The sequence below is a fragment of the Pogona vitticeps genome, chromosome 1, assembly GCF_051106095.1.
Source record: "Pogona vitticeps strain Pit_001003342236 chromosome 1, PviZW2.1, whole genome shotgun sequence".
Classification (NCBI taxonomy): domain Eukaryota; kingdom Metazoa; phylum Chordata; class Lepidosauria; order Squamata; family Agamidae; genus Pogona; species Pogona vitticeps.
The window spans coordinates 98,536,671-98,551,309 of NC_135783.1; the positions used below are offsets into that span (position 1 = coordinate 98,536,671).

At 44.7% G+C, this 14,639-nt stretch overlaps 1 protein-coding gene across 6 annotated transcripts in view; it reads right to left on the reverse strand.

Annotated features, from left to right (window-relative positions):
* Nucleotides 1–14,639, reverse strand: part of LIN28B (lin-28 RNA binding posttranscriptional regulator B) — a 125,214-nt gene that overhangs the window by 98,227 nt on the left and 12,348 nt on the right. For 3 of the 6 annotated variants that reach the window (XM_078385392.1, XM_020780369.3, XM_072998343.2), the window contains exon 3: nt 5,210–5,421. In XM_078385392.1, coding sequence (XP_078241518.1) covers nt 5,210–5,421 — 212 coding nt within the window. Of the gene's footprint in view, nt 1–5,209; nt 5,422–5,751; nt 6,089–14,639 lie in introns of those variants that run through there. The other 3 variants (XM_078385391.1, XM_020780445.3, XM_020780524.3) reach the window with 3 other exon arrangements.

A 14,639-nucleotide genomic window follows, 5' to 3' on the forward strand; every position in this document is an offset into this window, starting at 1 on the left:
GATACAACAGAAGTTTAGATAGTATAAACAGTAACATCGTCATCCTGTAACTACCAGTTTTGTTTCAAAGATCTAATCCATACCTCAGTGCAACAGCAAAATTCACCAAGGAATTGTCCCTCTGTTTAGAGGATGCAGAAAGCTACTTACACAACACACAAGGTAACTTCACGTTGCTATGAGGTAATTAAGCTAACATTTTAAAACAGCAATTCTTGATTCAAGTAAATGATAAACTGGGCTACCCAGTGCCAGAATTTCAGAGCAGCCAAGTCATTAAAAATGGTTGCCTATCTGATAAAGTAAAGAAACAAATACATTTTTTTATTCTTTCCCTATGAAGCACCAGCTCATACGCCACTGTGGGAAACTCCTACAATTTTCTACCTACCACAATGGTACAACATTGATAATGCAATAGAAAATAAACCTTAACTTGTCTTTTAACAAAAACAATGTAGAGAACAATCTAACTTGATCTAATGAAGCAGTGGTTCCCAGTCCTGCGTAACCCAGGTGTTCTTGGACTGCGATTCCCCAGAAGTCTTCACCACCAGCTGTGCTGGCCAGGGTTTCAAGAAGTTGCAATTCAAGAACACCTGGGTTACCCAAGGTTAGGAACAATAAAGGGAGGATACTAAACTTTGACAAGAATCCTGTTGCCTTATATCATACCTACAATGACTCACTACCCATGCAGGAGGGCTTTTCTGATCATGGTATCTCCCCTGCCAGGTAAGTATAGGAGGGCTTTTCTGAAGAATATGCAGTTATGATAGCATTGCTAACACTACCTATCTCTATTCAGCAAAATTTATCTTTGTATCAGTGCAAGACTGCTATAGAACCATTGCATTTAAATGTATTCAATATTAGCCAATCTATCCAATACTCTTGAGAGTCCCCTGGACTGCAAGGAGAACAAACCTATCCATTCTAAAGGAAATCAAGCCTGAGTGCTCACTGGAAGGACAGATCCTGAAGCTGAGGCTCCAATACTTGGCCATCTCATGAGAAGAGAAGACTCCTTGGAAAAGACCTTGATGTTGGGAAGGTGTGAAGGCAAGAGGAGAAGGGGAAGACAGAGGATGAGATGGTTGGACAGTGTCATCGAAGCTACCAGAATGAATTTGACCCAGCTCCGGGAGGCAGTGGAAGACAGTAGAGCCTGGCGTGCTCTGGTCCATGGGGTCACGAAGAGTCGGACACAACTTAACGACTAAACAACAATCCAATACTGCCAAGTGCAAGTCTCAGATTATGGCAAGCCAAAGATCATGGGAGCTCTACAGACACACTTCACTCACAATGAGCAGGATTCTGGCCTTTGTTTAGTGATCAGCATAGTTGCCTCTATTTTCCACAATGCCTTATTTTTATGGACATTATCACTCTGAAAAGCTTCCTAGAAGTGCTAAATAAGTTATCCACTTCTCATGTTCCCAACTTGGGAGACTAACTGCATTCCACAGCTTGAGTAGTGGGTGTTTGGGGAGAGGTCTCAAACCCACAATAGATGCATGTAGCCCACATGATGCTCCCGTTACAGACTGCACAACCCTGGAATTCACGGCAGAAATCTACATGGTACAAAAACCTCCATATTTGCACCACAGTAAACATAATCTCTGTTATTATAATAGAAACTCTCTCTTTATGGGAAGGAAGATGGTGACATACAAGCTGAGGGTAAGTCCTAGTTATGGTTTATTGTTATGTGTGTATCAGGTCAGTTTTGATACAGAATACAGTATCTTGAATAGCTATTCTCTTGATATGGGCAAAAAAAAATTAGGAATAATGAGAACTCCTAAGATTTTTAATCTGTGCTAAAAACACCAATAAGTGAAATTCAGAGCAGGGAATTATATTAGGATTTTCTGCAGAAATATGGAAGTAGAACTTCTATATAAACTGACTCTAAATCAGTTTGCCTTCACATTTTCCTAACATTTACTTGGTTGGATGCGATTTATCATTGTACAGTTCTTTTTTAAGTGAAAGGATGAAGGGAGATGGGTTAAATAAATAGTATTTCATGTCTGCCTCACTTGTAACTTACAATTTCAAAAGAATATTTGTGAGGAAAATATAAAAAGAGCAGGTACGGAAATAGTTTGTACACATGAATTCCTCTTCAAACATTACCTTGTAAGGAAAGTAAGACGAAAATTTACTTGTGCTTTCTATCTCACACCACCTGTATAAAATATCTGATGCATTCCAAAATTTAACCCAGGTCAATTAGTTTCTGTGCAAACATGTTCAGAATTGGGAAATAAATTCATATCTCGATTCAGTGAATTCATCTCTTTGGTTCTTGGCATGATTACGGCAGAAATATTCTTCTTAAGTCTGAGCAATGTTAGCCAACATGTAGTGTGTGTGAGAGGGGGAGGAGCTAAATAGATGCTCAGCATACCTGTCTGAAGAAGGCATCAATCAATTGCTTCAACATCAATACTAAAGAAGAAACCATCTCTTTTAGCCCTAATTAACAAGTCAGTCAGAACCAGATGAAGTCAAAATCTTTAAGTGGCTAACAATCCTATATTCACAGTTGCACACAACTCATTTGCAGAACTGCAGAAAGTTCACATGGGGTGTCATTATTCAAAAGAATCATTACAACTCGATGTATAAAGAACAAAAGACCCACAATTCATTTCTTATTTTTTTTAAAAAAAACAGCTCTTTGTCACAATGAATTTTTTTAAAAAAACAAGAGGCTTTCCAGATACTGAAGAGATAATTTCATGCTGGTGGGAGAACAGTATTAGATAAAATCCACTGAGATTAAAATATAAATATATAGATTACTAAATAAGCTGACATTTCAGTTTTCTCTCTTGCACAGACCTTTCAAATTACTTGCTCTCACCTAGGGAATACCATAATCATTTCACACTTACTTTATCTTTGGCATACTTCAGCTGCCTTGTTTGTGGCTAACTTTGTTTACTGGACAGAAAACGGAACTTGAATCTGAGATATCTGGGTTTATAAACCTGTTACCACTGAACTGCTTAGGCATCAAGCTATCAGAGTAGTTCACCTGTACACCTACATCACTTGAGGATTCATTTCCTGACCTGGAGTGCTGTATGTGTGAAAACTCCCTTCAGTGAAGAGGATTTTGATTAAAGTGATTCAAAATTCCATCTGCAATATCTGATCTACTATTAGTCATTTATTTAGGGAAATCATAACTGTTCAGGATGCATGTATGTGCAGGTACATATCTCATCTCCACAACTGCTGAATTCATTTAACTGATATTTCTTTTATTGAATTTGTGAAAGGATGTTTTGAGATAAAAGTAATATGTCCAATGAGCCTTAAAAGAAAAGGCTGAATTTTAAATAAAAACAATTTAATTTTCGTTATTAAAAATATTTAGATTTTCACACAATCTATACACACAATATTCTGAAGGGCTCGCATTAGCAAGGTGAGAGTTTAACAGCACACTCCTACACATGTTTACTTAGAAGTAAAGGTCCACTACTCCCTGAGGCTCACCTCCAAGGAAAGGGTACCTTCAGTTACATTATAAATAATATAAAACAAATATTTCCAGATTAGAAACCAGATGTCAAATATCAGAATCACCCAGTTTATGGGGAGGATGAAATAACATTATATCCCAAGACCAAGAAAAAGAAAAGAAAATTCCATTGAGAGTCAGATACAGAAATTCTCAAGTCACTTATTCCACAGCAATAAATTCAATAGAACTATTGCAAAAGTAAGTTGTTTCAGAACTGAAATCATGAACCTTTGTTTTTCAGTTACCTGGAAGCTGGTTTTGTTACAAACACATTCCAAAACAATATCTAGATGCCACCCTCCCCCCTTCAAACAGCAATCAGTACATTTTTTTTTATCAAACTAGGCTTCCAAGATAGATGGGTTAAAAACTGAACTCAATACAGAAATAAAAAGCATCACAGTTTACTAGAAAGAGATCACCATTGTTACAAAAGATTACATTTTATCTGTTCTCGTGTGGCCAAAGCCCAAACACTTTGCAGATACACTGGATCCAATCTTAAAATCATACATGAAAAATTAAAGATTTCCAATATCAGTGGAGAATGTAACTAATATGAATTAGAGCTATGTTAATCTATGTTAAGAACTCAATAAATTCTCCCTTCTGAGCACACAGAATATATGTTGCAAAAAATTCAGTACAATTCAAATGCTAATTTCTGTTGTTTAGACTTTAGGTATACAAGAGAAAGCTCAAAAGCTTATCAAATCTATGTTTGTGTGTATCAGTTCAACATGATTTGCCAGTTTTCCACTAACCACAATAACATTTTAGAGTTAATTTGTGGTTTTAAGTACTCACAGTCTTAAGTTTGATACACACACTATGCATACAAACACGCACATATTTGCATACATATGTATGCATGACAATGGCCACCTCGTGCTGCTGTGCTTCTCTTAAGCAAAGAGTGGCCTTGTTCTCTTCAGAATAGTTTCCAGGGGAAAGGACAGAAACTGCAAATGATACTTTGAAGTACTATGCTGCACTATACATGCTATTCTCATTTCCCAACGACAGTGAGGCAAAATAATTACAATCTTAATACTTCGTGGTTTTAAATGGCCACTTTAAAAAAAACCCAGCTACAGTACGCATCTCACTGAAGTGTTCTTTTTAACAAGCACATTAATAATTTTCAAAGCAAAGAAAGTTCTCAGCATAATACTGTGTTGTGTTTAACAGGCCTTATTCTCGGTTAAGAATGCAGGGAATTAAACAGCTCTCAAGTGCCTTGTTCCCCCCCCCCACTATCACTTCTGTATAGAATCTACCGGATGATGAACAAGTGAACAATGAAAGATAATGAAATCCTATGCCATGTATTAAAAGAGCACAGAAACAAAAGGAAGTGTGCCTAGTATAAACCTGCTAAGAAGACACGGTGGTTTCCCCCCCACCCCCAGTACGGCCAGTCAGCCCTCTGATACAGAGTGGCAAACGCAATCCCTCTATGAAGCTGTTTGTTTGGGGGTTTTTTTTGTTTTGTTTTGTTTTGAACACAGCAGGCAGCACAAGGACCTACGGGAAGTATGGAGATGCGAGGTTTCCTTAGGTAACACGGAGCCCCAGGGCGCTAAACAGAACTGGGAAAGGGGGAGTTCAGGGAACAGGGGTGAGACCGGGGACTAAAACAACAAAAAACGTGCTTACTTGGTGTACAAAGACATCAACCGGAGACTCCAAGGGGCTTCCCTCGCGGTTGATCATGGAAATAAATCCGAACCCCATTCGCACATTAAACCACTTGCAATGGCCTGTTCCATGCAAAACCTGGGATTCCTCCTCTTCCTCCTCCTCCTCCTCCTCTTCTTCTTCTTGTTCCGGCAATTTCCCGGGCTCATCTCCACCTTTACGCGCCCCCGCTGATTCCGAGTGGGATGGCGGAGAAGAAGAAGAAAAAGAACGGACGTACATACACACGGACATACACACACACAAAGGAAGAGAATTACATTTTAGTAACATCCCCTTTGGCGGTTGTACAAGAACGATTGCTACAGAGAACAGAAAACACATGCACGCACGTACAAATATTACGAAATCAACCTCTTCCCCCCCCCCCTTTCCTACGCTCGAAAACATTAAACACACCAACAGCGTGTAGGGAGGAAACACAATGGCATTTTTTCTTTCTTTCAAAAGCAACGCTTAAGGGCACCGTCGAGGGAAAGGCAGCATCTGCTGTGACTCACTCAGCCTGCTTTTTTTTTTTTGCCTCTCTCTCCACACACCACACACATATTGCAGCTCAGCCCACGTTGTGCTGTACATACGTGTGATTCTGCCCTTTAACTCCATCTTTCAGCCACATAAACCACCCCAGAAAGCGATACTTTACTTGGGTACTGCTGGTTGAGCACCGATCCCATCCCTCCCTAGAGGAATTCGCAGGCGAATGAGTCTTGGCCGGCCAGGAGAGGGAGGGAGGAAGAGGGAGGAGGGGGCGACCGAGCCGGGAGAGAGAGAGAGAGAGAGAGGGAGGGAGGGAGGGAGGAAAGGCGATTGCGCAACCACTTGGAACGGCCCATAAAGCAGCCGCGGCAAGAGCCGCGTATTATTTTCAAACTGCGCTCATCCTCTCTTCTTCCTCCAGCCAATCCCACCTCCCTTTCCTCTGCGCAGGAACCGCTCCGAGAGAGAGGCGAGTAGAAAAAAGGGGGGCAGGTGTACTCAAAGTTTGCTCACTCGCCCGCCACCCCCGCCCTTCCACAACTGCTTGCTCAATCGCACGGGAACAATCCGAACAAAAGCCCCCCTCGGAAAGCTTTTCAAGTTGGGTGAATCGGAGTGGGCGGTGCGGAGCACTTGGGGAGTTTTCGCCCGCGGTAATGTGTTGTCCCCCAACACACACTTTCCCCACGCAACTCTCCGCCGGAACGACCAACTTGTATTAATTCCCCCCCCCTTAAAATTAGAAAAAAAAGGGAGGGGGAAAGGAAAGTGCCTTTTTTTTTAAATGGCAGCCCAAGAAAAGCAATGGGGGGGGGGGCTTTCGGCCATGTTGCCCTACACGCCCTCTTTTCCCCAAGACGAAAAGTCCCCCCTTGCGGGCGAGGAGCAATCGTTTGAATCGGCTTAACATCTTGATTTTGAACGATCCCGTTTCGCTCGCATAGTCTAATGGGCTTTCCCTCATCTGAGTCCTCCTCCTCCTTCCCCCCCTCTTCGCCCCCCCTCCACCTCTTCTGCCCCGGCTCGGTTTCTGGGCCCCTGCACACACGTGACTCGGTCAATTACATGCCTTCTTGCGACTAATTTCACCTCGGGTCCTCGGATGGGGTTTGGCAAGAGTAAGGAGTAACCAATCGGCATTTCAAGCTGGTTTGACACGCCGGAATAATTTATGAATGAACAACGAAATTTCAAAACACGCTCGCCTCGCCGCGAGCTGGCACGTTTCTCTACGTAGATCCGGAGGGCGCCTGGAAGGATGGGAGGGAACCTTTGTCGGAACCCAGGAAGGAACATTCGCACATGCATTAATAGCTTTGTCTACACAGCCGATGATTTCCGTGGCCCCCGCGCTATGGACCCAGCAATGGCTGAATGTGACGCCGGTGTAGCTCGTGGAGACAGCGGCATCCCGCAAAGGCACTGAAAAGCCTCATCTCTGCGGCTCATGCGCAAACTAGTAAACAAGAGTACCTAAACTGAAACCGGTTCAAGGGAAAGGCGATCCTAAACACACTTGCAATCGTTTCTTGCATTTAGTTAGGACTTCCTTGAAGATTATGCTTAGGGTCCTAGCATCTGAATGCTATCCATATAGTTTTGAAACCCGCGAATTGGGGGAGGGGAGGGGAGAGTCTCAGTCTTTCCTATGCACACTTATATGGGAGTAAACTCCACGGAGCAAACGCTAACTTACATCAGATCCGGCTGTCAGAAGTTTACAGTTAAGAAACATACCCAACTGAATTTAACGGAGTCCCCTCCCGCGCAAGCATGCACAGAATAGCAGAGCTGCACAGAAGTGTCATTAAAATCAAAACGTGATAAGAGGGGCCAGGAGCGATAAATGTAAATTCTAGTAGTGCCTTATCCAATCAAGGTAGGCGATGCACAGCCAATTTTAAAAAAAAGGTACATATTGGTAATGTTTGGGTGGGGCGTATATCACCCAGAGTGTTCCCGTTAATATCAAGCTCATTTTGAGCCCACTGCAACGGTACGGACCACGTGAACTTAAAAAGTCCACTTCTTCTTAGCAATCAGAAACTTCCGTAAAGTTAAACAAATGTTAACCTATCAGTCATGTGCGCTGCAGATAAATACTGTTATTAAACGTGTGATACGCAAGCATGGTGCCTTGATCTACGATGCAAGCTATCGGGGGAGTGGGTGGGGGGGAAGCGTTCATTTCTTTTCAGTTACGAAACGCCTCCCAGAAACACCGTGGCACCTTAGTTCGGTTCCGAAGGGAAGGCGGTCCATTGTTTCAAAGGATTCAGGCGTGTGTGTGTGTGTGTGCGCGTGCGTGTGCGCGGGGGGGGGTGAGAGCAGGGATTGCGCCTCACGGGTTTCCCCAGCCATCTCGTAACGGGGAGGGGATGTGATTAATTACTTCCTAAATAAGAGAGCAGTTGGCAAGCCTAGCATTACAGTGAACCTCGCTCAGCAACGATTGTTCTCCAGGAGGCGGGAGGACGGTGGAAGAGAGGGAAAAACAGTATTTGTCAGGGAAGAGGAAGCAAGAGCGGGTGGGAGTAGATAGGGAAGAAGAACGTGTGCGGGAGGAGGAAAGCAAAAGGAAAAGGCACAAACTGGCCCGGCAAAATGCAGTTTAAACTCCCGGGCGCACGCGCGTGGAAGCTCAACTATATTAAGTCTTCTGCCCTGTAGTATTATTATAGTATACCCACGTATGTCTCTCTTCCCCCCCCCCCGCAGAACTCAGTGGAATTACTTCTGAGTAGACATACCTCCGGGAGGCAGTGGAAGACAGGAGGGGCTGGCGTGCTCTGGTCCATGGGGTCACGAAGAGTCGGACACGACTTAACGACTAAACAACAACAAAGACATACCTTGCTCGGTAAGACACTCTGCCTCACTCCCCACCCCATTATTATTTTTAAAATACGCCCCGATGTAGTTCCAAATTAATCCACTTTCAAAGGGCTGCTTAGAAAGAAGGGCGGACCGCGTCGCTACAATCTAAAGTACACCCGCTCCAAGAAACCTTAGGCATATTCACTCAGAAATAAGTCGACTTATTCCCGAAAGTTATATGATTGCATCCAAAGTAAGAGGACTGATATTCCGCGCGTGTTTTCTTTTAGGGAAACACGTAATATTTTAAATATTCAAGGACTCTTCTATCCCCCGCTCTATGCCCTATGTTGTCCTGGTTTAAGCATTTTGCTTATAAGTCCCATTTGTTTACTCTGAATTTCCACTCGAGAAAAGTGCGTTCGAGATTGCCCTCCGAAAGCCGTTATTGTATTTATGTATTCATTCCGGGCGATGTACATGGCGATAGCAAGTCGGAACTTTGCTCCTTAGGCGGCACTCGTAGATCCAGTGTTACTGAATTCAGTGGGACTTTACGCCGGAATAGGTACGTCCAGGACTGCCCTGTCAGCCAACGGCAGCCAGCTATCTCCTATTTCTTTCTTCTATCAGAGCAAACTGAAGGCTGGCCGCCTGCGGCTTGACAGGTTTCCTAGTTGTATTTTCTCTTCCTCGAACCCTAACCCTTCGCGCTCACCCGTCGGCTGATTTCCCCTCAATACCCTTTTAGGAAATTGCAAGGTTGGCCGCTGCTGTTTTAGAACTGGCGACAGGCAGTCTGAACAAACAGGGGGAAAGGCCCTCCGCATTACATAAAGGGGCCTATTTACTCCTCTCCCCTCGGTATTTTCCAGGGAGAAAAAAAAGTTGTCAGTCTCTCTCCTGTTGGGTTATTTTATTTTCCTCAAGATAACAAGGTGCTCATCTTTTAGCTTACCTCCCGTGAGGGAGGTAACTTAACATAACTAAAATTTTGATTTATTTTTTTTTAAAAATCAAAATACGATTGAGATGGTTAAAGGCGGCAGCCACCCTAAATCATGAGATGGCTTTGCCGCCTCCGACCCTAAATTTCCCTATGAATGATTCCAGGACTGGAAGGCGTCTTGCTTTCCCCTTTCGAGTCGCGCCTGCGTTTCCTATCGCCCCGCCTCCCGGCCAGCCTTCTTCCTTTTCGGTGGATGCCCCTGCCCACCAAAGGGCACGCGCGATCCCCCTCACCCACCCATTCAGTCACGTGGGGGATCCTCTTCAGTCACAGCGTTTAATACAACGCTAATAGGGCATGCCGTCTGGTCTCTATTCACATTTACTGTAAAGTCCAGTCAGTTTTGGTAGTTCTAACCTCCAAAATAAGTATAAAGAGGGCTATACAGTTCTGAGCTGAGTTATATTTTTGCCATATCACTATACAGAGGGACACATCCATAACCAAAAAGATAAAGTGATTTAAAGGAAGGGTCTTGAAGTGCTGGAAAACAGGAGAAAACGGTGTGTGGGAGAGTAAAAAAGATGATTAGATTTTTATACCTGTTAAAAACAATGGAGCCAGAAAATTTGACACATACATCTTATGGCAGATGCAGCATGGTGAAGTTGAAAGGAAAAACATCCACACTTCCACTTGCTAGTGGAATCTGTACATCAAAGTGCCCAACTAGAGCACTAGAGATGAGCAAATTTTGCAGGGTTTGGTTAGTCAGGAGGTGGCTGGATAGCTCAGTGAGTTAAGTGTCTGGCTGTAGAGCCAGAGGTTGGGAGTTCAATTTCCCACTGTGCATCAGCCAACTTGTATGGCCTTAGACAAGCTGCAAAGCCCCAGGGTGCCTCCAGAAGAAGGGAATGGTAAATCACTTCTGAGTACTGTATTATCCAATAAGGGTGGCCAAAAATCAAACTGACACCATGGCACGCAATTATTATCATGTTAGGCTAGACTATAAGTGTCTACAATGATTGTATGCCACTGGTGAAGGGGACCCAAGACCACCAGAATATATGCACCCTGCTTTTTGCTGTAAGAGACCAATGCACTCAACCTTGTGGCATGGTGAATATCTGTTGATCTAAGAATTCCCCAAGCACCCAAGATACGTACTCTCCAGTGAGTGCCTCATTTTCCAAAATTTTTTAGATGTACATGAAGGCAAAATATTCCAGCACATGTTATATTCTATGAGCTGTGTAGAAGGCTGTGCCTTCCATGATGTCCCCCCCCACCTCAAAATGCTAAACACAGTGACAGGGAAATAAATGAATAGAACAATACCTATGTATAGGATTGTCATATCGATGTCTGTATGCGTTTAGACTGAAAATACAATGCCTCCAGTTCAAAAGGTAGATCAGCCATGAAGAACTAACCATCCTACATTCCTGTATCCTTAGGATGTGCTAATAAAATATTCCACACAGGTATCAAAGATACTAAAGAATTGTAATTTGATAGAGAAATTCAGTTTTTTTCCCCCCAGCAAGATCTGTGTTGCTGTTCAGACTGTGTTGCATTCTTAAAAGCTCGGAAAATGTCAACTGTGGGACAAGTTAGACGCAATTACGACGTTCATGGGAACAGGCAGGCGGCACTACACAAGAACAGTTGGTTTTCAAAACTACGGTGTGCGCTATGCCCAGTGGACTTCTAAAATTTGGAGGCCTCCAGTATTAGCGGAATTAAGGTTGGGGTCAAGGAACTGGTCGCTGGTGTCAGATGTTATCAGCTCATTCATTTCCTGCAGAGGAGATCAGCCTTTTAAGTTGCATGCAAGGTAGAGAGCCCTCGCCAGCTGGGAACTCTCGCAACCCTCGGAATCCATCTCATCCGCCTCAAAAAAACAGAGATAAAGCACACAACAAGCCAAACCTCCCAGCCATACGCGGGGGAGGGGGAGGGAATCTAAATTCTACTTGCTTAAGATTAGACCAAACCTACATATTTAAAATTGCCCTGTCACTCTCTGGCGCGCGCACTGGATCGAGCTTGGGAGGGGAGGGGGGGCAATTCCCCTTCAACCAGCAGCGGCGTCCAGCTTCTTGCTTGGACGTTTATTTCCGGTTTCTCTCCCCCGCCCGTCCACGACGCTTCCCAACAAAGCGCGTGTTCCGACTAAGTAGAGGAAGCTTTTGACACGGACTGGCCTTTGGAAGGAGCCGCCTCGGCATTTCCTTAGGTGGCACCGTGGTTTAACAGCACCAGGTCAAGCTAACGTGAACGATAGCCACTGATCGCCTCCCTCGACGTCTCCGCGGTCCGACGAAAGGGAGACCGCGCCCGCTGCCTTGCCTGGGGTGGCAGGGAAGAGAACGAACGTCCGGTGTGCTTTTTGGACGCGGAGACCCGGAGCGGCCGTTCCCTGTGCTGTCCAGGCAGACCGCGTCCTTTCTCCCCCGCCCCCGCCCGGCTTCTGACCGGCAGGAGGGTCCTAATGAAGGTTCAGCCTTCCGAACCTGGCCTATTGCAAAGCTGACCTCCCAGACTCTCCGGCGCCCAGCAAAGCCCTGCTTCCTTGGGAAGACTTCCGGGCACCAATGGATTCACCATCGCCTCCTGAATCTATACACTATGTCAGAAAGAAAAATCCCAGCCCCCCTAAATGATGATGATGATGATGCAATCGGCACATGTTCAGAGGCACCCTTTTGGGTTACTTCGCATAGTTCAGCGCAACTATCGACGTCCCGGGTCTGTTTCTTTCCTCACGAAACAATAAGATGGTTGCCTCAGCGAACATGTCGGCAAGTTGCCCTGTCGTCGGGAGTTCCTGCGCCTGTACGTACAGTATTTACATATTTATTACGAACTCACTCTTTACATGGTGACAACAGGAGCCACATACGCTGAAGAGGCATCTTGCACTATTTCCACAAGTCGTAAGGACTATAGTACAATATTCTGAGAAGTCTTCCACTAGATTAACACACAGTAGACCACCACCGCCATCCATGCCATTCTAAAAGCTTTTGAACCAGTTTAGAAGCCGTTTGTACGTGCGCATGATGCCATTTGTGTTAATGTTTGTGGAAATCCTGGACTTCCTCCTGACTTGGAAGAAAGACTGATTCCTCATGTATCCGCTTGTTGTAACTGCATACCCACTTTCCTGCGAGTGACTTCCAAAGAATTCTCTAAAATTTACTTCGGAGTAGACTATTACGGAAATACAGCGCTTCCTGGCTGCGCTGATGTTGAAAAGTAGCTGATTTCTCCCATGAAGGTGAACAGAGTAGGCAATTTTTAAATACCGCAGGGGAGACTATAATTGATCGTCGTCTGTTGCCCGATCGCCTCGGGCAAGTTTTAGAATATGAGGGAACGTGAGATTTACTGGCACTTAAGCCCTATTTTCCTCAGAGCCACTTTACAAAGAAGCGCGCCTTGGACCGAGAAGCAGGTGTTCCTCGGAAACTAGCAGTGCTGTCTCGCAAAATAAAACTAAAATTAAAAAAATGATGTGCTCTGAAATGCAAGGCAACGACATCCAGCAATGGTAATACACTGCTGAACTATGTCCACAGCCTCAAGGTAGCTTAGAATGGCGGGCTTCCTTCCCGGCATGCATTCTAGCCGTAGCCAATGACTAGCTCCGCGCCCGGTTCGACCAGGCGGAGCCTTTTTAGAAAGCGTTAAAAATTGTATTTCAGATATGACAACTAATTTTGTCACCGCGGGCGCAAAATCTCGATGGTTGCGGAGTAATTTTCTTCGTCGAACTGAGAAAAAAAAATCATTTGTTAGCAAAATAAAAGTTGTTTTGCGTCGAGTCTCTCCACATTGTTTCTGAAACCCTCCACGATTATAAATACCAAACCATTCAAAGCCCATTGAAACAAATGGGAAGTGGGAAAGAGCACGTGGCCTTGCGCTCCTCCGCTTCCTCGCGAGGGAGCGGCGCCGCATCTTCGTAATCGAAAAAATGGCGGCATCCTTCACTCTGTGTCAACCTGAACATAATTTCAGATTGAACTTTTAAGGCATGAAACCCCTTCTACGAACGTTACACGACCTTCCGTTTTCTTTGTAAACAACGACCCTGCCCGATTCCGCTCAAGATTTTCCCTCCAGCATTTAAAAACAAAGTACCTAAGGGTGCCGATATTAAAAGTAAAACAGTGACCCGATCTCTCTTCATTCTTTTCGAAAACTGGCGAGAGAGAGCTCGGCGTGTTTGTCTGGCGCAGCCACCGGACTAGAGACCTGTAGCTCCGCAAAGCCTAAAGCATTTTTCCTCCCCCTTTCGTGGCACTCTGCAACAGTGAAGGATGCACTAAAATGTCAACCATGTTCACAGAGGAGTGAATCAATGGGCTTCTAAGTGAAGGTGCTTCAGCTTTGTTGCAGCTTTATTCGATTTAGGTCTCCAAAGAATGCGAGTATTAACACAGGCGCCCCTGGTTTCGTTCGTTTAATCCCAAGAACTCTGTAGGGTTGTCACCTTTCAGTGGAAATTAGGTTCCTAAATCTTCACATGGGAATACCGGAGGGAGGCCCCCTCCCCCGCTCCTCGCTGGCTTGCTCTCACCCCGCTCAGCGAAAGGATCCTATTTCAAAGGGATGCAGAGTCCCCGAATTCCCGTTGCTCCTGCCGCACGAACCTTCGTGGAACGCGCGGGGATGTCGGTGTACCACCTAATGGGTCTTCTTCTACGCGGGGGCGTCTCATCTCCCAGGGCAGGCGGAAGACAGTGACTTTACTTAATGCGGTCTTCAGTTCTTTGCATAGGTACAATACTAAACCACACGGGACTTCCTATGCCAGGCGTGTTGCAAGCCGTGCACCTTGCTTTATTCATCATATCATTTCCACCTCGTTCAATAGCGTGTTTCTGCACAAAACCAAGCCCGGAATTAACTGCGCCTGTTTCTTTCCAAAACTTGCGCTGGCATTTATTTATTTATGTGATTTGATTTATACCCCGCCTATCTGGACTGCCAGACCACTCTAGGCGGCATTAAAGGAGGAACCAAACCCATAAGCTCCACAAGGTTAAAACTGTCGCCCTACAAATGTCTACTCAGAAGAAAGTTCCACTGAGTTCAAGGAACAGAAACTTAACAGGAGTTGGGTCCTTT